The 25,075-nt window shown below is 47.5% G+C and overlaps 1 protein-coding gene across 1 annotated transcript; it reads left to right on the top strand.

The window, feature by feature from the left end:
- Nucleotides 1-361: 361 nt before the first annotated feature.
- LOC125947676 (disintegrin and metalloproteinase domain-containing protein 10-like) lies at nucleotides 362-25,075 on the top strand. Its single transcript, XM_049672892.1, has 7 exons — nucleotides 362-516; nucleotides 9,484-9,598; nucleotides 11,829-12,097; nucleotides 16,575-16,832; nucleotides 21,696-21,848; nucleotides 23,302-23,494; nucleotides 25,062-25,075. Exons 1-7 carry the CDS (start codon nucleotides 415-417, stop codon nucleotides 25,073-25,075), a joined length of 1,104 nt encoding a protein of 367 aa, XP_049528849.1. The 5' UTR covers nucleotides 362-414.

Genomic DNA, 25,075 nt, shown 5'->3' with positions numbered 1-25,075 from the left:
TGGTTCTGCGATCCGAGGGCACAATTCGAAAAGCAAAGCTTATCATTAAAAGAATGACCCATCAGTCTAAATCACTGTACAATATTCAATAGTTTCTAATCAGCCTATATACCTGCAAAGTCTTGTTTTTTTTTTAATAGTTTCTCATCAGTCTACCTCCGAAGTGTCTTTTTTTTTTTTGCTTTTTCATATGTCTACCTATGGCATGCTTTTAACAAGTGAACGATATTACCTTTCGCAATTGGAGGCACAAGCATCAATTCAGTACGTGCTACGATGTGTTGATACTCGGCACCTTTAGCGGTAAGAGTGTCGTGTGCACGCTTGTCACTGAGAGCAGCGAGTACTCGCGCAGCGCGATTGCTGAACCGTTTCGTGCGCCACTACGAGCCCCTGTCGTACGAACCCGTCCCCATGCACGGGCTGGGTCGTTGGAAGCGATCGGCCGCCGCTCATCGACACGACAGCAGCAGGCCACGCACGGTGCAGGTGGCCTTCAAGGCCCACGGAAGGCAAGTGCTCTGTTTACTGCAAGTTCGAGTCCATGCGTGCGTGTGTGTATGATTCTCTCTATAGTACAATAAGGAACAGAAGGGGTCCGTATGTCGATAAGTGGGAGGAAGGAGGAGCTACTGCTGCGCTTGGTAGAGCTGGATTCTGCAAAGAGAAGTGCACTGCTGTGCACCTGGCCTTACCTCGCCATAAGGCTTTACCTCGCCACAGCTACAGCGTACCAGAAAGGGGTGTTTTCAGGAGTGGCGCGCGCCATACATTGACTACGACGTACAGTCTCAGTGTACAAGTATTAGCACAAGTGACTGGTGGCCGGAGCGGCAAAATCGCAACAACCGCCTAAAGTGACTGATGACGGGAGCAGAACATTCTATTCTTCCAAAGCAGGGGTGGCCGTCAGAAAGCATGCCGTTATTGTGCCGGCCGCCACTCACTTGTGCCAATCTTTTTTGCCGCTGGGACTGTACACTGGCGTAAAGCGGAAAGCTTAGAAAGGTCCCGCGTTTGGACGCCAGCTCAAGCTACATTAACGCCGCGGAGAACGTCCGTCGCTCATTCCTGCAGTTGTCAGTTGTGCTGGTTGGGCGTGTCTCGCGTGTGCTTTGATGTTTGTGTTGTTTGTAATATATTTTCTGGTTCATATAGATTAAGTGACGCATTCGTTTAAAATAAAGGCTTGCTTTTCCTTGAGCTTTTTCCAGGTTGAGCTGTACACAGCGGTTGTCACCTCAACATTGTCAACTGCTCTTAATTAAACGATTAATGATTAAACTAAGTTGAAGTATCCGAATGCACCAACGGTTACTCAAGTAGTTAAACCGTGTGGTTAATAATAATCACACATTATCTAGTTAATTCATTATTGGGCGGTTTGTTCGTATTATTCATATTACCTAAAAGTGACAAACTTATCGTTCTGTCATTAATTACTCTTGCTATATCCAATACTTTGTTGATTCTGTGACTTTTAGGAATAACTATGCGGTCTCTTCACATAATGTTTATCTATTGTTTCAGTTGCATCTGCATAGGGAGGAGTAGGTTTTTCTTGATATGTTTTTCGTCATGTGTGGAATGTAACTGTATGATGTGCATATGCATTTCCACAGTCGTTGATTTTTTGCAGCATGAGTTTCTGCAGATGTACAAGCAATAGTTGTGACTTTTACCGCTAACTATTGTAGAAGATTTCATCTCATATTGCTAAATTATGTGACAAGTTGACTTCCGTTCCTTTTCAATATTGTTAGTATTTCCTGACTCTCCTCACGCAGTACTGCACCTCGGAGTTTGCGATGACTTTGAATAAAACAAAACTAAAATTTCAAACATTCATAAGTGCAACCAGAGCAACAAGCGGTCGTTGCCGAGCGTGTCGGGGGAAACAAGCTGATTCCATACAGATGATGATGATGATGATGATTTATTTATTTACATCCCATTCGTAACGGGGTGGGGATAAATAGTCACCAAGCCTGCTTGAGTTACTCAGATACGCTAAACATCTTTTTCATTCGAACATTTTTGTATGCACCTCTTTAATCTTTTTTCGCTTCCTCAACGCTTCTCTGTCTACCTTCGACTGCTACTTAGGCCTGTAATGGATCCGGTCACATCAATCTCTTCCCTGCTTTTTTTTCCACCAATACTCTAAACGTCTCTTGATTATCAGGACAGCTGGCCGGTCGATGCTTCCATCCACATTAAAAAGGAGGGCTTTTGGAAGGAGTACGTCTCCTACGGGTCTCACTGGGTGAATCCTTTCGCATTTCATTTGGATATGCTAAGTGGTCTTCGAATTTTTGCTGCAGCGTACACAAGCCTCATCTAGTTGCGAATATTTGCTCCAGTATGTTTGTGTCCTAAGACAACCAGCTCGAGCCTCAAATAGCAAAGAACTTTTCGTGCTGTCCCTTCCAGCCCATACTCAAGTGGCGCCACCTGGCCACGTCCACAGGAGAAGTCAGCCATGAATCCTCCCTGAACACACTAGCCCATTCTAGTACACTGTACCGATAGGGAGCCTAGATGCATAAAGTAATGCTTTCTCATCGGTTCTTCTTGCTTCTATGTTCTTTGCTGGAACGTGAAGTCTCTCGTGTGATCATCAGCAGCGATTATCAAACGCAGACAGGTTGCGAGTCAGACCAGATGGCCATGAAGGCGTTTATTGGTAAAGTACTCTATGCCGATACATGGCAGATAAAACAAGTGAATTACAACTTCAACAGCAGAGAAAGTGGTGTCTCACTTTTCGACTGTCTCAGTGACTGTTAGAGCCCAGACTACTGTACGGTGCCTCATTGATATATCAGCAAATCTGATTGCAGCCCAGACTCCCTCAACGTACATTGTACGGAGCCTCCTGATCTATCAGCTATCCTGATTTCAGCCTAGACTCAGAGACAGGATATCATCAGGATTAATATAGGTCAAACAGACAAAAAAGGGTGGTAGGTCCGTTGGCTGGTCTTACAGATGCAATTGCCAATGAGAGTTAAGTTTGATAGGCCACAACCCAAAGGGATGGGCTTACTATTAACAGCAAATGTACTGGAAATCAAAACAGTTTTCCTTTACAGCTGCGTTTCCCTTTCCTATTTCCACGTAGTCAGTGAGGGCCTCAGCGAAAAGCGCCATAGGCACGCACAATTTATTGCCAGGCTATCTCAAACCTCGACGGCGTATTCAGCCAGCAAATGACTCTGGAGACGGGGCCACAACACCGCGTGCCCCAGTCGCGCACAAGGTTTGTCTGCGTGGAAAAAATTGTCACTGTTGGCGGCATCCAAACTCTGTGTTTACAAGACGACGTTCTCCGAATGCGTTCCATCCGCACCGCAACCCCATGGCGCTCACTGTGACTCGTCGCCCGACACCACACGGGCCTTCTGACCCCTAAAGAAACCACAAAGGAAACCCAAGCGGTTGCGTCCGGACGCGTAGGGGAGTGGACCCTTCCCTGTACACATAGCACGTGGGGAACTCGCGACCCTGCGAAAGTATACGAAACAATCATGCGCCTTACACATGACGTGCATGTAGGCTCCCTACCTCGCCACCAAGGCCAGAACACGAGTATGCCGTGCGACTGCAGTGAACCTCGTAGCCTCTGTAGTGAGCGACTGTAGTCAGCCATGCTATTCCAATTGTCACGAAGCCTGCCCCCTTGCCTGGGACTGTATTCAAGCACCACCAGGCTGCGCCGCACACGTTTTTACAGCGAAGCTGTCTAAGGATAGGGTTCTGTGCATTTTTCGTGTCCGTCAATCAATCAGCGTGTGAAAAAATTCAGTTCCGGAATTTGATGCAAAATCGCTTCATTCTGATGAGATGCCCGCGGGGACGTAAAAGTGCCGCATGACTGGCCGCTTGACACAATTTGCGTCACGCTTCTTTCATGTATTTTATGTTTGGCAAACACTTATGTAGCACGTATCGAGCAACAGAAAGCTGTATTGGGGGTGTTTCATGTCCCTCTAGAATTTTCTCATTAGACCTTTACACCTCAATATATTACTTGGGAAGTTGATTAATTAATGAAGACTAGTGATGTATTTCGGCGGAATGCAAGAAATAATCTGAGTATCTCCAAGCGACGGCGAGCTACATTATCTTGGTTCTGTCCAGCTACGTTGCATTTGCATATATTTAATGTTTGGCTAAATGTACGTAGGACACCCTATATATATATATATATATATATATATATATATATATATATCCCTGTGCTTGACGGAGCAGATGATATCAAAATATATGACGTTACTGCGATCGGAAACTTCAGTGCAGCGTCACAACTTCCCTTTCGTTATTGCATGTCTTTTACAGCGATGCTGTTTACCTCTAGCCCCGTAGGCATCCCCCGCATGCGGTCCCAGAGAGGGTTGAGGAAATTATGGCAGGTCAAAAGAACCGACTGCCTAGTTTGAGGTGAACAAAAAAACTTTATTTCGATAGGGATGCCCGTTGCCGAGCGAGTTCGGAGGAGTACAGGGTTGCCCGTTGACGAAGAGAATGAGGCTGATGTTGGCAGTTTCTTCATACTCCCCCCGGAATGAGCTTCAGGTCATTCGTAAATGTATTCCATGAGGGTACAACAGTTGAATCGGTCTTCTCAATGTGGTTCCATTAGGCATGCGTACCATGCAGGCTCTAATTCTTCCATCTCGTCCGAGGAGAACTTCTGCCACTTGTCCAATTTTCCAGAGCTGCCTTGGTAGATAGTGTTCATGAACCAAAACGAGAGTTCCTTTTTTCAGTGCGCTTGACGAATTCGGCATAGCGAAATGTGCTGTTTGGGGACTTGTCAGGTACTCCTTTTGCCAGAGACGCCAAAATTGATCGACCATCCTTTGGCGGTAGCGCCAGCGACGATTCAGTTGACCATGTGGCTGAGCTGTCTCTGTAGCGGAACCGCTGTCAGGAAGAGTAGTCAGTCGCTTTCCTATCAGAAAGTGCGATGGTGATAGAGGTTCGGTTTCGTTCGCCTCCGTGTAGACGTAGGCCAGAGGTCGAGAGTTGATGACAGCTTCGATTTCAATTAGTATTGTCGTGAGCTCCTCGAAGTTGCAGTAGCTGTTTCCCAAGACCTTCTTCAAAAATATTTTCACGGACCGAACCATCCTTTCCCATAATCCGCCCCACCAAGCGGCTTTCTCAGCTATAAATTTCCAGCGGATCTGGTCGCTTGTGAAGAAGTTCTGAATGTCTTCTCCTCGTACTGTTGTCCACAGTCGCTTTAGATCCTTAGAAGCGCGCTGGAATGTCTTGGCGTTGTCAGAAAAGATGACTCGACAGACTCCTCTTCTCGAGATAAATCTTCGGAACGCCATCAGGAAGTTTGAGGTGGACATGTCGGTCACCAGTTCAAGGTGTATTGCGCGAGTCACTGCGCACATGAAAATAACGATGTAAGACTTCCGGTTATTTCCTTGATCCTTTGTGTTCAGTGGTCCAGCAAAGTCTACACCGGTAACATCAAAGGGTGGCGCTTGTGTCACCCTCTCACGAGGCAGAGAGGCGACTGGCTCAGTAGCAGCACGGCTGTTAAAACGGTTGCAAGTCACACATTTCCTGAGCACCTTTTATTGCGATAGCAATTATATGGACACTTAAATCGGATTTCTGCCGTCAGCGTCGCCGTCGCCGTCGGCGTCGTCGCCGCCGTCGCCGTGAGGTTCCGTATAGATAAAATCTTCGCCGCGCGCCGTATGCCCGAGCGGAAGCGTGCGGGGACGCGCGCTATCACGGAGAGCGAACGCACTCAATCTCCCACGCGCAAGCAAGGAAGCGGGAAGCCAGCGCCGGAGGGAGCGGGGCACTTCTACTCTGCCAACAACCGCGCTCGTCGCTCGCCCGCAACGTCTCTTATCTCTACACGGCTCAGACCTTTGTATGCGCTGTGAATTCGCCACTCAGTTTCCGTTGAAGCGATAGACCGCACGTACCTTTGCCCGCCGCGGCGTATGCGCTTGCTGCCAGCGTTTTGACAGCCGTCTGCAGTCATTCAGTGTGATCTATTCATGTTTGTTTGTGCGCGCTCACACCACGCTTGTTCATTCAGTTAGTAATAGTCGGGCCACATTTTCCAACGCACGCTACACATGCAATGCTGCACGGATCGGCAGTGCAGCGCTACAGGTGTGTCCCTTCGCACGCGCTGTCCACGGGAAGCGCTTCTCATCAACACCACCCTTTCACACACGCCTTCTCGTGGTCATCGAGTCTCTCTTCATGTCGGTCTACTTACGCCGCAGAACACCTGCTTACTTAATCAGCTCATGTTTACTACAATTCATATTGCTAGCAAAGCCGCTCACCTTACTTCGTATGACATTGCTGTGTTGCTATCGCTTTCATTGCTTCGCCCTTAGGGCGAAACTGTGACATTTTTTTTTCACCATTTGTCTTCCCCGCACGATCCAGTACTGTTCCCTCAGTTCGGTAAGAGTCTCCAGTGCACCAGCATGCAGGAGACGTTGGTGGGTTACATTGGTCGTTAGCTCTGTGAAGGGATGTCTCGACCGGAGGATGATAGGATGCTTGACTTTGTACGACAACTCGGCTGCATTAAGTCTTCCTCCCACTCTGAGCACTCCATTGTCGTCACAGATGACGCTGAGATCACGTATCGGGGAATCCCTTGGCATGCGTGTCGAGCGGCGAAGACATTGGAGTTCATTTTGGAAGGCCTCGAACTGTGCTTGAAGAATCAAACAGGTGTGTGCCTTTTGAATTTCCTCTATCGTAAGAGGCCCTTCGTATTTCTGGTTGGGGTGCCTGGCGTTGTAGGAAAATCGTAATACCCAAGCTGTCACGCGAACCAGTTTAGAGAGGGAGCTGTATTGTTGCAGAGGCAAGACAGATTCCTTTACGGTTACGTTGTGAACTCGAAGTGTTCTTCTTTCTTCCTCAGCGATGGTCATGTCAGTGATGCCTTCATGACTTGGCCAGCAATTAGATGGCTGTGAAAGCCAAGCAGGTCAATTCCACCAAATTGAGCTCGATTTGAGTGATCTAGGTGTGACTCCCCTTGTCAAAAGGTCGGCGGGATTTTCGATTCCAGAACAGTGATTCCAGATGTCTGGATCCGTTCGCTGCTGAATTTCCACCACTCTGTTAGCGACAAAGGGCTTCCATTGTTGTGCGGGACCTCGCACCCAATGCAGAGCAATAGATGAATCTGTCCACAGATACCGTTTGGCTATTAGGAGGTTCAGGGATCGCTCCAAATATTCCCTCAGTCGAGCACCTATCACCATGCCCATCAATTCCAGTCGTGGGAGAGAAATTCTCCTAATCGGTGCTACTCGAGATTTTGAGAGGACTAGAGTCACATTTGCTTCTTCGACCCCGAATATGCGCAGATATACAACTGCGCCGTAAGCTTTGGGGCTTGCATCTGTGAAGATGTGCACTTCCTTTGAGCTATCGTTGAGTAAGCTACCATATCGTCTTGGCACTGTTACGTCCGTTAAATGGTGCAGCTGGGTGTGCCACTGCATCCATTGCAAGCTGATTTGACTTCTTCAGGCAGAGGGGCGTCCCACTCAATACCCAATTCCCACAGTGTCTGAAACATCAACTTGGTTGTCACTGTGACAGACGAAATGAGACCAAGCGGGTCATATATACGAGCCGATGCCTGAAGGATGAATCGTTTCGTGTTGCTGTTTCGGTCGAGGAAATCTAAAATGGCCTCCATGAAAAATGCCAAAAGGACCCGTGAGACACTTGCTGTCGGACATTCCACGTAGCCAAGGGCGCATCCGGTTCCCTCATCGTTGAACAGCTGTTGCAGTTTCTTGGAATTTGAGTTCCACTTGCGCAGTGTCATACTGGCACGATTCATGACATCTAGTGCCCCTCGGTTGAAGTCTGCAGCCTCCTCCTCTGTGTTCGCTCCTGATATGAGGTCGTCTACATAAAGGCTCTCGCTGATGGTTTTCCTTATTTCCGGATAATCTCCTGTCGTAGACAGATGGTGGCGCACGGTGGCTGCGAGGAGCAATGAACTACTTGTCACGCCAAAAGGCACCCGTGTCATTCTCCAGACTTCAATGGGGGGGTCTGGGTCTTCTTTCGTTGGAAGATGTCCATACCAGAAGAATCGGAGGGCGTCGCGATCTGCCGGTTGCACCGAAATTTGCAAAAATGCCTTTTCAACGTCGGCAGTTAATCCTATGCGATGAATTCTGAAGTTCAGCAATACTTTAAGCAAATCTGGATTCAAGTTCGGTCCTGGTTCCAGGGCTTCGTTCAGAGATATACAACCTGCATCGGCAGAAGATGCGTCAAATACGACTCTAATCTTGGTCGAAAGGCTGTCAGGCCTAAAGACCGCACGATGAGGCATGTAGTATACTCTGCTTGCGTCGTTGATGATTTCTTCTGATGGAAGTCGTTCCGCGAACACCTGTTCCAGGTACTGACGGATAGCTTCGTCATACTTGATGAGTGTCGCCTCATCTTTCATTAACTTTTTCGTGGGGCTAGTCAAGCGATTCTTTGCAACAGCTTTGTTGTCGGCGAGTTGCATGTTCAGGGGTTTCCAGGGGAGTGTTACCTCATAGCGCTTGTCCCTGTTCTTTACCGATGCCGAGAATGTGCTCATGACTTCTTTGCTTTCTTCGTTTGTTGGGGCACAAGAGTCGATAATTTCAATGCTCTCAAGTTCCCAAATGGATTTAAGCTCTTTGGATAAGCTGGTTGTGTCAGCGAACACGCCGGCACGAAGCACTGCCACGGTTGAGCAGCAGGCAGCTGAGCTACTGCTGGGAATCGCTCCTTGCAGGGTCCAGCCAAATTCGGTCTTCACCGCAACCCCTGGGTTGCCCGTTGACGAAGAGAATGAGGCTGATGTTGGCAGTTTCTTCAAGGGTACCGTGGGCAGGAATGCAAACGATTGTGCACGTGGCCTGCGCTTCTGCGGTTATAACGCCACGCGCGCTCGTTAGAAGAGGGGAGCGGGCGAAATAGCGTGGCGACCGATGATAAGTGGTTCTTGAGGGAAAGGGAAAGGTTGGCGCTATCTTCTGCAGCCCTTGAGGGAGCACGGCTCAGCGATGGCGACCGCGCTGCAGCGCTAGAGACGGGAGTGGGAGAAGGGGAAAGGGTGTGGCGACAGCGCCTGCGCACGCGGCCTGCGCTTCTGTGGAATAGCATCTGGCTGGGGGAAGTGCCGGCTCGGCCGCAGCAGCGGTTGCGGCAGATGCATGGGAGGTGCGGTAACCGCGGCGGCGCTTGTGTCGGCGTAGTGTGGTGCCGTATGAAAAAACGCGTGCTTTTATAATATATATAGCCCATGCATGCAGCCTAAATAGCTTCACTCACTCAGAACACAATAACGGTGGCATTTTCGGTGTCCTACAAGTGTGCTTTATAAATCCAACTTTACTAGACATATACGTTTAACTGCACATTGAGTAAAAGCAGGGTTTTCCCTTATGCGCGGTGGCTCGTAGGGAGTTCCGGCTGCAGCTGACCCAGGATCGGTCCACCTTCTCGGAGGACTTCTCCCTGGTGACGAGCCGAGGGCGTGTCCAGGCCAACCTCGACCACATATATTCCGGACACGTCGCAGGTACGCGTGCGCCGTACAACGCGTGCTAATGTCACGTGTCAATAAATCCTACCAGCATGGTAAAGAATAATTAGCAGTTTCGCCCGAAGACGAAGCATTGGCCGCACGGTTTGGCGCTTCAACTCCACATACGATGTTCTAACCATACGCAGATGCGGCATGGCGCGACGCAGCACGCGATACAAAGGTCCTATTACGTAAAGCTGTTCCTTTCCTACTTTAGTCCAATCTCCTAACGTCAAACTTACGTAACCGCAAGCATCGGGCTTGCGGTTACTCTCAAAGTGAATAGCATTGCCTACCTTCACAGGTTTTTCTTATCTAATTGGCTGACAAGTGGTGAAGTTGAGAGGGTATCGGTTGGGCTCATCTAACGCAGTGAAAGTAGACGACCTGATGAGGAGGGTGGTGCCAGCGTTTGCGATTGGCCCGCTTCCCCTTGCTTAGCATGTGGTGGGTGGTCGAATATCGCGGCGGCGTTGAACGGAAGGTTAAAAATGCCGCTAAAACGAACCTATACAGCGAACAAGAGTTGGCAGAGCGATGCCATACTTGTCCAAAAGGACTCGACAACGTTATATTGCCATGCTATCTTTTTTTTTTTCTTACACGCAAATAAATTCATTCTCCCGGGTAGCTCCGAGCAGCTGGTGCCAGAGCAATCGGTGGCTAGACATCCTCTATTTCTTTCTGAGCAAGGCAGTCTCCCGCTCCCCCCCCCCCCCCCCCCCCCCCCCGCCAAAGGAAAAACAATTTCGATCGGCATATGCATGCATCTTTAAGGCGTACACGTCACTTTGACGTGGTGTGTTCTCCCGGGTTTGTGACGTCGCATGACATACAGGCGAAGTGGGCGTAGCGGAAAACATTTTAACCAATCCCGGAATGCTAATTGTGAGAAAGACGCAGAATGGAACGAAATGTCTTTCCTTTTGTTCCGTCTAATCATTCGTAATGAGTGCCTGTACGTCATATCCGGTGGGGAGTTTTCGCGGTCTTCGCAACCTGGCGTGAAAGAAAGGCGAAGTGGGGTTGGGCCGAAAAATGTTCACCAATCGTGCATAACTTGCTGCAGGGATAGAATAGAAGAAGTTTGGAATAGTTTTACGTCGTAATAGCTTTACGCCTGGTATATCTGTCAAGGCGTGACACAACGCAGGCGCACTGTGGAACCCCGGGAGTGGCGTTACATGCGTTGCAGCATGGTGTGCGACATGTGACCGACAGAAAACCGTTAGTGTTTGTTGGCGCCCGAGGAAAGGATTGGGTAGATTAAGCGCGACCAAAACAGTATTAAAAATTATCGTCTGTATAATATCCGTAAGCCATTCACTATGTTTATAGAATAATGAACTGAAACTGAAAGGACCCTGGCCTAGGGGCCTTTGCTAACCGTTCCGCTCAAACCAGTGTGTGCACCGCAGTATGCATGGTATGCACACAGTTCCCTCAGGAGGAACGCTGCTGTGCGTATGGGCGTAGCGCTTATGCCCGCAGCTGAAGTCAGAACGCTGCCCTGGTTCCGGTCGGACTGGTTGAGTAGAACATTACGTTGCGTCCGCTTTGATTCACCATGTTTTTTTGGTTTTTTTTCATTCAGACGCCCACTGCGGGTCGCTGGAAACGTCCTAACCCTGCGCGCGTGGGCCGTGCATGCGCCTTTGATACTATGACAGCAAGATGGCTGCGACGGCGCCGACGGCGCGATCATGCTTCGCAAGTTCGTATAATTTCTACTTTAATAAAAAAGTACCTTCTGCAAAAAATAGTTGACTTAACTCTACAACGCCCTGCTCAGACACGTTAATGATCAATTTCGAGGGGCATGGCGATATTGCAGTGTTCTTAATCAGGATTAAGGTCAACTAGGACCTACGGGCTAAACGCGAAATCGGAGAAACGATGCATGCTTTTAAAAGGTTGCTCTTACGGCCTTCACTTGCAAGCCGTTCGCACGGCACTGCGAAAAAGCTTCTAGCATTTTACATCTTAATTTGTGTAGGACGAACCAGAAATGCTTCAATATCAAATGAGTCATTGTACAAGATAGACCACAGAATTCGATTTTCACGCAAGATCGCAAGGCTAACGAGTCGGTGGCGAACTCGAAGTAATTTTCAAGTTACATTCGCAATAAACATGCCTAGCTAACTGTTGTACTGCATACTACCTAGCCCGGGTCTCTGTTCTTTAGCGCAACGCGCGGTTTCGAAGTGCCGTTGCCTCGCAGGCGCTCCCGGCAGCCGCGTGGTGGGCGCCATGATGGACGGCGTGTTCAGTGGACGCATCTCGCTGACGCCGGGCGACGACGGCGGGGACTTCTACGTGGAGCGCGCCGGCCCTTACCTGTCCTCGACCTCCTCGCCCACGGCACTCTTCCACTCGCTCATATACGCCGCGAAGGACGTGAGCTTCGATGGCGCCGGATGCGGAGTGCACGGACACGCGCAGGGAATCCTGGACGATATTCGACGACGCCATTGGCGCGGATCTGCCACAGTGAGCGTCTCTATCATCCTGCCGAGATTCGAGGACAGCTCGAGAACGCAATTGCTATTAAAGTCGATTCCATAACCGACTGCTATACTAGAAAGTTTTTGTTTAAGCGTTAGGGTTAGGTGGCAAAAGTATAACAGCTCTATGTACATGGACAAAGTAAGCACCTCTTCAGGTTTGTTATATGGTAAAAACCGCGCGGACGGGTCTTCGGACGAGTGAGACTGGCAACGTTCACTGCTATGCGGAAGCTTGCTCCATTCGGAATGTGTTCATAATCAATTATAAGGAAAGGTGGACGACATGTTGCGCATTGATATGCTTTTTTTATTATTTAGACACTAGTGAACGAACTTCATGAGGCAGAGTCCGAGGTAATTGGAGATCATTGGGATGATGTCATCATTCTGCAATAGACGTCCGTGTTGTTGTTGTTGCTTAAATGCGCTTCATTTATCGTGTGTGCTTTCCTCAGAATCAGTGACTGCACAACGAACTGTAATGCATTGCAGAAAACACATTTCAACACCATCTTCGGGAAAAAAAGGCAACCGAATTAAACTATTATACCGTTTGTTCAAAGCTAAGCTTTACGGAAATTTAAAAGTCGCCTGTGACAAGTTGAATCATTCTTATCGTTGAGCTGGGTTATTTCAAGAAACGAGAAATCGAAACACATGTGCAACTAATTAAAAAAAATTAACTAATGAACTTCTTAGTTATGTACTCTTCGAAACATATTGCAATGTACGAATTGTAGCCGGTGAGTTTGCAACACGCATGCACTTGAATTGAATTTCCCAGGATGACACCAGTTTCGAGATATTATTTCCCAATGTGTGGGACGAAATACATGGGCGTTCCAGTTACTTTTGTGCTTCAATGCACAAAACAGCATTTTGGTAAAAAAGTAAGTGATACAGTGCATTTTTCGGGCGAGTTTGCGCATATCTCCAGACTGGTGTCATTCTGGAAATTCATTCCAAGTGTATACGCCGGACAAGCTCACTAGCTACAATTCGTAAATTGCAATATGCGTCGTAAAGTCATTAAGAAGTTAATTAGGGAATGTTTGTTAAATATTTGAATATGTGTTTCGATTTTTCCTGCTACTAATGTCCACCTCATCGAATAACCCAGCTCAGTGATAAGAATTACGCTAGCTGCCACAGGAGATTTTCTAAAAATTCCGTAAAGCTTCAAAAGGTTCATTTTTCTGTATGTTTTTCTGTACGTTTTCTTGCTTCAGTCAATCTCGGTTTTTACAGCTGGCCCTCGGGCTCTACCATGGCCGATTTATGTACACTATGTATTATGCCCCCAAGAAAGGAAGCAGATTTCTCAATTGCGTGAATGATACATGCCATCGATCAGGTACATGAGAAATGTGCGGAGTACAACTAATATTTTTATATGGCTTTCATAGATTAGGAAATGTCATTTGATTCAGTAAAGGTACCAGCAGTCATGGAAGCAATGTGTAATCAAGGAGTACAAGGGGCATACTTGGATATCTTAGGAAATAACTACAAAGATTTCGCAGCTACCTTAATTCCCCACAACAAAAGTAGAAAAACCTATCAAGAAAGGAGTCTCTCTCTCAGAAAGGAGCCTCACAATCTCTGTTATGCTATTCACTGCCTGCTTAGAAGTATTTCTACTATTAGACTGGGAAGGCTTAGGATTGAGGATCAAAGGCGAATACATCAACCTTCGATTTGCAGATGACATTGTCCTGTACAGCAACACTGAGGATGAATTGCAGCAAATTATTGATAAAATTAACCGATGAAGTGTAAGGCCAGGCTTGAAGATTAGTATGCAGAAGACAAAGGTAATGTTCAATAGCCTGGCAAGAAATCAAGAATTCGTGATCGACAGTCAGCCTATAGAATCTGTGCAGGAGTACATTTATCCAGGTCACTTACTCACAGGGGAACCTGATCACGAGAATGAATTTTGCCGAGGAATAAAAATAGGTTGGAGTGCATCCGGCAGGCATTCTCAAATCCTTATCGGAAGCTTAGCACTGTATTCGAAAAGAAAAGCGCACAATCATTGCATTCTACCGGTGCTAGCATATGGGGTAGAAACCTTAAGGTAAGCAAAGAAGCTAGAGATTAAGTTCAGGACTGCTCAGAGAGCCATGAAAAGACATGAAGACGTGAAGAGATTAAACGAGAGTGGTGTGGTTCAGAGAGCAAACGGCGATATCCGATGTTCTAGTTGACATTAAGCGAAAAATCGGACGGGGTCCCTTATGCTACAACTAATACGACTTGAAGGCGAAAGCCCGAGCGCCGCTTACTCAATGACACGAAGACCATGATTTTGCTGAGTCAACTTCACTCCGAACCCATATTTTTTCAAAGCCAAGTTTGCAAGTCATCCTTATTTCAACAAACACGGACCATGGCTCAGGACTCATTTTCCCTGAGTCATCCTCACTCTGAACCCATATGAGGCAGTCGTTTTTGCATGTCATTCTTTATGCACCAAACTCGGATCGCAACTCAGCCCTCTTTTTTGCCGAGTCCCTTTCTCTTGGACCCTCAAAACTCACATTTTTTTGCAAGTCACTCCCCCACTTCACAACCCCTTGATTCAATCTTAATTCACACTTGATTCACTCTTGATTCACCCTGTCACTGCTTGGTTGACCTTCATTCAATCTGTCATCTCGGTTTTACGTCCATCACGCTTGGTTTGCCCAATTAATCCAAATTTCCAATTTTCATCACTCTTGATTCACGCTATCACCACTTGATTTACCTTCATTCACACTTAATTACTCTCATTTACTCTTCATTATCTTAGCTCACTCTATCTCATCATTGCCGCTTGACTCCTATCACCCAATTAAACCCCTTTACCTTGCCATCAATTCACTCTTAATTGACCTCATTCAACAGTATGTATAGCCATTTTTTATCATTACCATTACCATCATTACTCATTACTATCATTCATTTTCGGTTGTAGGCCACTTTTCGAGTTTTTTTACCCATTTTTCCGCTTTGTCATGTTGATTATCGTAAATAATTTATTGGCTATTGTGATCATTTATCGACATTTATTTTCCTCGCGTAATTACCTATCGATCGATATATAATATGTTATGGGGTATGTAATGATCTTATTGATTTATTAATTTTTGTAGATGTTTCTTGCCGATTTTCTGTCCGAATTTTCGCTCCATGTTTTCAAGGTCACCTGAAAACGAGACATATAAGGCTTTCGCCTTAAATAAAAGGGAGCTGCGCCGGCCATGTATGGCGTAGGGCAGATAACCCGTGGATCATTACAGTTACTGAATAGGTGCCAGGGGAAGGGACGTGCCGTCGAGGACAACGTCTTTTTACCCCACTCCCCTCTGTAATACCTTTTTGGTCTTGAGAGTATAATAAATAAATTAATAAATAAAGCAGGAAATTAGGTGACGGGATGAAATTACTAAATTTGCAGCCACTTGGAATAAGCTAGCGCAATACGGGTAATTTCAGATCTCTGGGAGAGCACTTCGTCTTGCAGGGGACATAAAAATATTCACCGACGATTACGATACTCTCTAATGCGCAATTTTATTTCGTGATGTATTAGCTGGAGTTGACAATCTGTCTGGTGCGGCACGTTGCAAACGGAGCGAAGTGGGGCGCGACTGCCTCGGTAATCTGAAGATTGCGAGAGGCGGCGCGTGGGTGACGCGTGGGCGCGATTCACAGCAGCCGCCGCAGAAAGACCTCCGCTCATGCAGCACTTTGTTTCCGAACAGACGACGCGCGCTACTCTGGCGCCATCTCGTAGCCATCGTCGCCGCAAAGCCCGTCTTGCGCGGCATTACGCTTTTCTTTTCACGCTTTCCGCATGCCCTCCTCCTCTGCTTTCCACCTCATGGTTTCACTGCACCCTCCTTCTCCGCTTTCCACCTCGCGCGCTCTTTGCTATCGATGTATTGCATCTGCCGCTGCGCTCCGCGTCCGCTTTCATCCTTCGCTGGCCCCGAGGGACAACGCTGTAGCTCGCCGCAGAAACGGGCGCATAAGAGCTGTGCTATAAAAACAGGCTTGTCATGATGACGAAGAGAAGTACCATTGTCTAGTAACACATTTGATGTTGTGTTGTCATGACAGAAGGTGCGAGCAAGTTGAGTTTCAATCTCTTTATTAAACTTGCTGTTTAGTGACCTTGTCATCTCTATCGCAAGCTTCAACTGGAACCACCCTTATTGCTAACACCACTCTTAACCCGCACTAAGAAAACTTTTAAATCTGCAGCTTATCATTACTATCGTCAAATGCATGGCATGCGAATGTTTATATTTCCCCGCTCCTTTCTCCGTAACGCCCTCTAGCCATGATACTATCTGAACTTAGATAAATAAATTAATTATGTTTGAGCGAGAGGCACCAAAGCCACATATCCATCGCATTCCATCGATCGCGTGCATGATGCATGTGTGGCAATCGGCACCGCTGTGCAGCCGACCAAGACGAGACGAGCTGAACCGTCCATGGCGTTTGCCGAAGCGTCCCCTTCTGTGGAGACCGCGGCGCCGCAGACGCACCGGACCAACGGCAGCGCCCTCGGTAACGCGCCACCCGACACCGAACCCCGGTGGTCCAACCGGAGGATGGTCGTCGGTGCCGGAGAACTCCGGGCGGGCATGCAGTGGGGCCTGCGCAGCGGCGTACAGAGGGTGTGCAACCTGGATATCGCAGTCGACCACACACTCTACGAGGTGGGTACGCGCACAGGTGCTTTGCCATTGTTGAGAGGAAATTTCAGCGCAATACGGCTGCGGCTCGCCACGCCGATTGCACGCATTTCCTGGGAGGGCGTTCTGCATAGTAATTGGAGAAGAAAGCTGAGCTAACTGGCCCGTATTTATTTCATTATTCTATTAACAGCATACTGAAGGCCTTCTGTCCCTAGTAGGAGGTGCATGACACAAATATAAAAACACGATATAGGACGCTAGAGAACGCTAGTATAATGTTACAAGAGAACGAAATAACAAGCAATCTATAGGAAAGTCTAGAAGGGCAGCTTAATTTAATAGTGACCATACAGGATTGAAAAAAATTAAGTATCGCTCAAAAATTGTGCAAGATGACACTGAGAACCGCACAGTAGTTGCAGATTCAAGTCATGGTGTGCTTTTCTTGCGTCATCTTTAGAGCTTGTAATGCACCAGTAACACGAGCTTTTTTGATCGCGATCCAGCTTGATAGGGGTTGGCTTTCGACTGGCTCGATCAGGATTTATCGATCGGGATTTCTCGATCGCGATTTACTTTTTCTCGCAAGCTGTGGAGATGAGCCAATTACGGTCGAGAAATTTGATCATGATCGCGCTTGAGCGCGATCGAAAGTGCCCAATTTGACCGGGAAGTTAAAAATGTATCAATACCGATTCTGTGACGTCGGCGATAAATTGGGATGGATTTTGTGAGCTTCCGTTTTGAAATGGAGTGGTAGTGACTGATGTCACATAGCTCGCTGCGTCTAACCTGCTGCTGCGTTATTTCTTTTCCCTGAAGACCCCATGGCTCGTGTTTAAAAACCCTTGAACATTAAAATAATTGTTGCCTTAAAGGTAATGTAATGTTTTTTTTTCTATTCGCTATCTTCACACCACCAATATTCCAGCTGTCTTTTTGCAATTCTTGGCCACCTCATATCAATTCATGTTTTCCCTCCTATGTTTAATCCAGGCCTTGGGACCCGGTCCACGTTCACATTTCTATCTGTATGTACACTGCGACATGCTAACAAAACCTGATCAATATTCCCTGCGCTATGCGCAAACGCTACGCATGAATGGTCGTCACCGGCAGAATTTGTCATATAACACAGCGCTGGACACCCTAGTCTTACTTAAAGCTGTAGCGCGCTGCTTTTTGAAATATTATAAAATGTTTTTCTTCGGATTTTAGTTACATCAAATGACTAGGGTACCTCAATGGCGCGCACATCGAGGCAGCCTACTAAAGACTAATAAACAGAGTGCTGTGGCGCCATCTGGTAGGCGCAAATAGAAACGCGGTAGGGGACATTTAAAATTAAATTTACTAAATCTGCGCTATATCAGCGTTTCCTATACAGCCGCAGTTAAGCCAGTGACCGATTTGTCTCTTAGTTAAATTTGTTTGAACACATTTATTTTTTGTTAAAGGAAGTTCCAATCTGGTCTTCAAGCTGATTAGACGTCACTAGTTCTGAAAACCTGAAGTAACGTTGCATGTAGATTGTGTATTCAGGCATTCTCGCAAACATCTAGGTCCGAGAAATGAAACAACTGCCAATTCAGCTAGCACATTCATTCAGGCGATTGCACATATAATGAACGAATTAACTTTTTAATTTGTGATATCCTTTTCTGCGCTGTATCGGCAAAATATATGGACGCCTATGGCAGTGTGATCGATAATGACATTTCTCTAGACTGTAAGGTTGTTTTGCCGATCCACTATACAGCAACATCGACTACATCAGAGGGCATGTTTGCAACAATGTATTTATTTGCCTAGCAGCATTCGAACCCAGGTCCTAAAGACAGCGACGATTTTATTGATACTATATGTCATTTAATTGAGATCAAGCTAAGCGAAACTAGCCCGTCGTTAGTTTCCGAGAGTTCATTTCCCTGAAGAACGCCTTGCGCTCACGTAAAGTCGCATGGTGCTCACCCGCCTACCCCATCACCACAGCTGGCTACAAGGTTAGCCACCAGCCTACGTCGGTAGTACGCAACTGCATTCGTGTCGCTCCTATCCCCAGAAATATGCACCCGGACCATCACACCCGCCGTCGCTAGGCTAGAGCCCAGGCACTTCAGAAGTGTGACGGTGCACTGCCGGGTATCTGTAGACCGACGTTGCCACTCACGCCCCCACCGTCAGCGTGATCGATGTCGACTTCTATGAAGTGGTTACGGCATCCTTAACCTACACAATCCTCACAGAAGCACATAAAGCGGCCGTCCCACTCGCCCTCATATCCCGCCCCGCACATGAGTACATCGCAGTCGTCACGGGCTATCAAGCTGACGGTCACAACGTTGTGAAAGGACGGATTTCCGCTGCAGCCTACCGTATCCTTGGCAGTTCCTAATCATATATCCCGGGGTAGAAATAGTATGTACCCCGGGCCATGAAATTCTTCGCAGAAACGACAAAGTTCACGCTGTCGCCCGACCATGTGCGACCCGGGCTCCGGAACATGAAAACCGTGACTAACAGGTGGACCCTGTACATCCCCAGTAAAACACCATCCTCCAACACTACTGCTTCTCTCTCTCTCTCTCTCTCTCCTCCCTCCGCATCTATCCCCCTCAACTCAAATATCTGCCTCGCGAAGACGCTGTCGCTTGGCGTCAACTTGAAACTACCACTTTCCCACAGCTCATCTTATACGACGCTACACACCGCACCCTCTATCCCTATTGACCCTTTTCACGGAGCAGTTTGTTTTCGAGAAACGAGATGGCGCTCACGGCGGCGCGCCATACGTCTCCTCAGCGACCGCGCACAAATACGAAACCATTACCGCTTCTACCTTTCTTCTGTGCGATCAGCTGTTGGAAATGTAACTGAGTTTTCGCTAACACACTGTGCTCCAATCATGCTAGATTTAATCATGTGGATTAAAGACGTGTGCAGTAGTTGACTGCAAAAATGGTGACTGGCATGTTTAGGAATGGAATGAATCTGTGTGGCCAAGTTGGCGAACCGCTGCTGCAACTGTCCAAACGTGTTACCGGTACTTCCAGATGTACGGCTTTCCTCGAGCATACACAAATTTGCTCATCCGCCAGCCTTGTATCGCTAACCTTCAAAGAAAGGGCTTCATCGCCAGAACGTCGGCAAGAGTGAGTATCACTCGTTAAAAAATGACAAAGGGAGCAGCACCGCTTCCTGTCATAGTAAGTTTCGCGCACGTTATCTATACGCATCTGTCCCAAATGGCAGGAAGACTTATGCCCACTGGATCGCCGACGTATCAAGAATAAGTGAATGGGCGCACACTTGAATATATGCGCACTGTATACGCACAATCAATGACGGACTACACCGATGGCGCACGAATGGTCGAAGCTGAATGTTTCGTGACCGTCCACAAGAGTAAGCGAGTTAAGCCCGTTTCACATGGTGCGATTTTGCAGTGCGTTTTTCGCAGCTGCTATTTCCGCAGATGCGAAATTCGCAATCCCGTTTCACATGGATCTACGGCAGCTGCGTTTTTTTGCATACTCGTTAAGCATTCTGACTGGCGGTGACGTATGAGCGAGCCGCCTCCTATTGGTCGTCTGTTTCCACCGCTACAGTGGCTACCACCGCATCTGCGTTTTTCGCAGAGATTTTCAGCACGCCGAACATCGAAAAAACGCACACATGAAGGGTCCGGCGGCCTAGTTTCCGCAGCTGCGAATTCGCACGTGCGAATTCGCAGACAAAATCGCACCATGTGAAACGGGCTTTACTAGCTGTAATATATATTTGCTACAAGGTATTACAATGTAACAAACAGCTACGTTTCAAGTCATGTGCGCAGCTAGAACAAATCTATCGGAACTGAGCACACCCGCGAGCGATTAGGAAGAAAATAATCAGATAGTGGCCGCACCGAGGAACTTCACTGAGTCAGAAACTGAAAAGCCACTTCTTCAAAATATTTGCCGAATAAAGAACAAAGAGCAAAACACACTAATCCTGACTGACTTCATGAGCGGAACGTTTGGATAGCTTGGAATACATATTTAGCCCCGCTTTTAGAACAAGCACCATATACGCTGCTTGCGCCATTTGGACATAACTTAATCAGCTCCGAAAGCGCTTTTGCGTGTTCTCTGAAGGTGTGATCAAAGCTTCGTGTCGTCCATCACGATATCTCCGAAAACAGAGGTTTTCTAAGCCGCGCCGGCGTCATACACTTCCATTGTAAACAAGGAGGCAACGGAGGCAGTTGAGGCAAGCAATGGACGCGTCACCACGTGATCAAATATGGCAGCGCCCACGGGATCGCCGCGAAAAGGGTCAATAAATGCCCCCACTGCGACGTGTACCCGTCACTGTACCTGGGTATGTCCCAACACGCCGACACTACCCTCCATCCTCAACCACACATCCGAACAGTGGGAGGCCGTGTTGTCCAGTTCGTACCCGCGCAACCAGGAACAGCTTGTGTTGCGGGCCCGGCAAGCTGCCAAAGCCGCCGGAGTCTTGGAATGACAATTTCATTTTTTTTAATTCCAGGTAGTCGACACAATACTGTGTTGCGTAGACGGTGCCTATTCAAACTGTGAGCCCAGTTTGTTTTTTACCTATTGCTAATCTGCCGACCACCGCCTGATACCTCGCATCTTTCTCCGCCTATGCACCGCCACTCTTTTTCTTTTTTGTAATATCTTTGAAGCAACAGCCAATCGCGCAGGTTAACTCACTCCTGAATTGATGCAGTGTCACCTCTGTTGTTTCATGTACGCGTTGAAGTCATCAGGTTATGGACGCCACTGCTCAATAACAGTCATTTGAAATGCACCAATAGACATGGTTAATGTCACTTTTTGATTGTAGTGTGGTTCACTGCATTTCATTACGCAGGTAGTGTCTTCGGATCTACACGACGACGTGGCCAAGGTGCGCGCCGCCATCACGGAGATGGTGTTCACGCACGTAGCGTCAGCCTCGGAAATCTTCGGGCGTACCAACTTCAACGGCATCACGGACATCTCGTTCATCGTGCAACGCTTGCAGGTAGGCAGTTGTAACTACGCGAGACACCCAAAAATTCTCGGCCAGACAGTAACTATAGTCGGGAACAACTTTATAAGACGGGAGAGGCCCCGCCCAGATGACCGAAGAGCGGCATCCGATAGCCACCGCGACTAAAGAAATAGTCCCGCTGACGCGACTCGGCCCTGCTCAAAGCGCGGGCTGCCGTGTTCTCCGTCGGCGGGGTCACCGGAAGTCCGGCACATGGCGTCCGTCTAGAGTGCACGCCTATTGGTGGGGGCTCATGTCCATCCGCCTTTGAGGGGCAAATGCCGCTGTTTTCTGAAGTGCACGACTACAGTTATAAATACGTTCTTTCGTTTATTGTCTCTTTTTTTTTGGTCACTGTTGACCTAGGTCTCCCGTATTGCGTATGAGTCGCATGGATGTGTAGCACTGCGTATACTATAAGTGTACTTCGCAGCACATTGTTAAAAGGAGGCATTCCTCTGGTGCGCGGTTCTCAACAGTAAGAGGCGATTGGAGGTATGGTGGCAGAAAATTGTAGGGAGACCACAAACAACGGAGGCCTACAGAAACAGAGTTTCTAGTAATGGTTCAAAAAGTGTGATGCTGGGAATTCTTTGTCTTCATGTGTTTTCTCAAACATATAGGTAGTACATTAGGCAAAATAAATACAGCAGCTTGGAGGCGCCACCCACCACCCCGTTTCAAAGGGGACGCTCATCGCATCCATCCATCCATCCATCCATCCTCACTTTGCGGGCACTTTATCTGTAACTACCGGGGGATGTCATGATGCAACCACATTCTGACGCAATGACGTAATGTCGGCGCAGTTCGCAGGGGTGTAGAAAGATTCCAGCGTCACAAACCACAAGTCATATATGCTGCAAATTGCGAAGACTGTGGGAACTTTGGCACTTTCTTGATGCTCTATGTGTTCCCTCCAACAGCGGGCCGCACTGTACGTGTTTCACAAGAGCTTCAAAAAAATTCAGCTCTTTGTCGCTGTCTTTGTCAGTTCGCTGGTTTTTGGAAATGAATAACCAACTCGACCAAACATTCATTCTATCATCATTTTACAGCACAATCGAGGATTCTTGTTTTGAGATACTCCAGACACTACCTACTCCTACGTATCCCAGCAGACAGTTCAAAAAACAGTGAACACGCTCGCGTGAACTCCCTGCAAAGCACTCCCGATCTCGGATGTTTCTGACGTATAATTATGTTTGGTAGAACTCCAACTGGGGACACTTCGTGCTTAATTTACACCCGTAACCAAGCTTACCTCTGATTATAATAAAGTATTGCGAAGAGACGCTTCTCTCAGACTGATAAATTCCGATGCATCGACCGCTCGCAGAAGGAGAAACGAAGCCGCGCGCTGTCGACCCACTGGTAAGCACGATTTAGTAAAGCTTTCCTGGCTCCTACGTACAAATCGTTATTTGCTGGTTCCCCTCCACAGATCAACGATTCCAGCCACTGCGAAGGCTCGGAACGGCGCACGAACCCGTACTGCAGCGATGTGCTGGACGCCACGCACACGCTGGCGCTGCTGTCCAAGACCAACCACAACAACTACTGCCTGTCGTACCTGTGGACGTACCGTGACTATCCCGAAGGCACGCTGGGTCTCGCCTACGTCGCTGAGATCAACGGTATACGTCCACCGTACACGTCAAAATATTACATCACCTATAGAATTTACTTCTGTCCGACCGTAATAATAGGCAGCTTTAGAACAGAGCCACCTAAGCCCAGGGTATTCCCAGCTAACAGCGTCTCACCACTGCGCGTACGCTGAACGCTAACCGCTTCATTGGGTCCACGCTCACCCACGTGGAGCCCACTAAGCTTTGCGTAAACAAACATGGCGGCACCAGCTGAAGCGATGGTTCGTGCCCTTTACCAAATGTGACCAGATTTATTAGAGACACGTAACGTTCGTAAGAACCAAGTGGTGATGAAGGCATTCTCTTTCTCTCATCTCTTGTAAATGACAAAAATTGAGCCATAAATGACCGCTGTTTTCGAGGGCGGTTGCCGACGCAAGAGCTCGGTAGGCCTAAAGTGGGAAGACTGTTTCGGCTGGCGTGTCCTAATCTGAATAGTTAAATTCAAAATGAATACCAAATGATTACTGCATTTCAGGGCACTGAAATGCAGTAATCGCCATTATCGTCCCGCAAATAATGAACAGCGAACTTCACTTTGCTGCCACGAATCAACGAAGCCAAGTCAGACAGTAATTGTACGTACATATTTGTCCGGATGGCATTCACAAGAGGCGCACTGTTTTGGATCGAAACCTATACCGACCCCCCCCCCCCCCCCCCTCGTGCGCCGATGTGCGCTTCAAATCTGAAATAAGTGCTTTGAAAAAATCACTCATACGCTCTTTAGTTTTCATGTCAAGCCTTGAATGGTAATACAATACCGCAGACTTCTGGCGCCCTCGAGAAAACGCTTCTGATGGGAAAAGTCGGAGCTCCGCTGGTTATGCTGTTCGTCGAAGCTGATAATCACACTCCGTGTACGCAACTAATCGAAGCTGTGGTTGCTCTATTCGCGCTGGGTTTTCGCTTCGACTGTGCGAAATAACATTTTTCAAGTCAGGTTACATATGCACGACCTTTGAAAACGGCGGACAAACGTTTTCGACAAGTTGCAGCATGAATCAATAGACGTCTCCCGGCTACGTCACGTGATCTTTTAGTGTTTCACTACACTGAAGAGAGTTTGGTGAGCAAAAATCAGGTCGCACAAGCGTTGCCACACGCTGACAGCTTCGTGCATCGAAGGTGTTCTTTCTTTTTTTGTGTGCGCGACAAGGTATATATATATATATATATATATATATATATATATATATATATATATATATATATATATATATACGCATGATAGCGAAGCTGCCATAGAAGCCCATACGTGCTGAAATGGCGGCTTGGGGGGGCACGGCAGGGCCATCTACATTTCACGGGGCCAACTTATCAGTGGAAAAAATATCCACATTTCCCGTTCAAGGCTTGTTGCACCAAGACGTTTACTGCGCGACCTCACATCACATGGCATCGTAGAGCATGACATATACAGAGGATCATATAGGGTTTCCCACTATACGTATATGCAGAGCACACAACAATCCAAATGAAGCGTAAGTGAGAATATTCGCCACAGCATCATGTCACAATCTAACCTGATAATACCAATGTGTATTTATAGGCCTCATTCTCTAA

This window comes from Dermacentor silvarum, chromosome 8, assembly GCF_013339745.2.
Source record: "Dermacentor silvarum isolate Dsil-2018 chromosome 8, BIME_Dsil_1.4, whole genome shotgun sequence".
Classification (NCBI taxonomy): domain Eukaryota; kingdom Metazoa; phylum Arthropoda; class Arachnida; order Ixodida; family Ixodidae; genus Dermacentor; species Dermacentor silvarum.
Note: the sequence above shows the minus strand (reverse complement) of the source record. Positions and strands in the feature narration are given on the sequence as shown.

Excerpts from the sequence above, each read along its gene's own strand:
- LOC125947676 (XM_049672892.1), top strand. The coding sequence starts at position 415 with ATGCACGGGCTGGGTCGTTGGAAGCGATCGGCCGCCGCTCATCGACAC. Across the intron at positions 517-9,483 it reads TCAAGGCCCACGGAAGGCAA|TTCCGGCTGCAGCTGACCCA; the intron begins GTGCTCTGTTTA and ends GCTCGTAGGGAG. Across the intron at positions 16,833-21,695 it reads TCGACCACACACTCTACGAG|GTAGTGTCTTCGGATCTACA; the intron begins GTGGGTACGCGC and ends TTCATTACGCAG.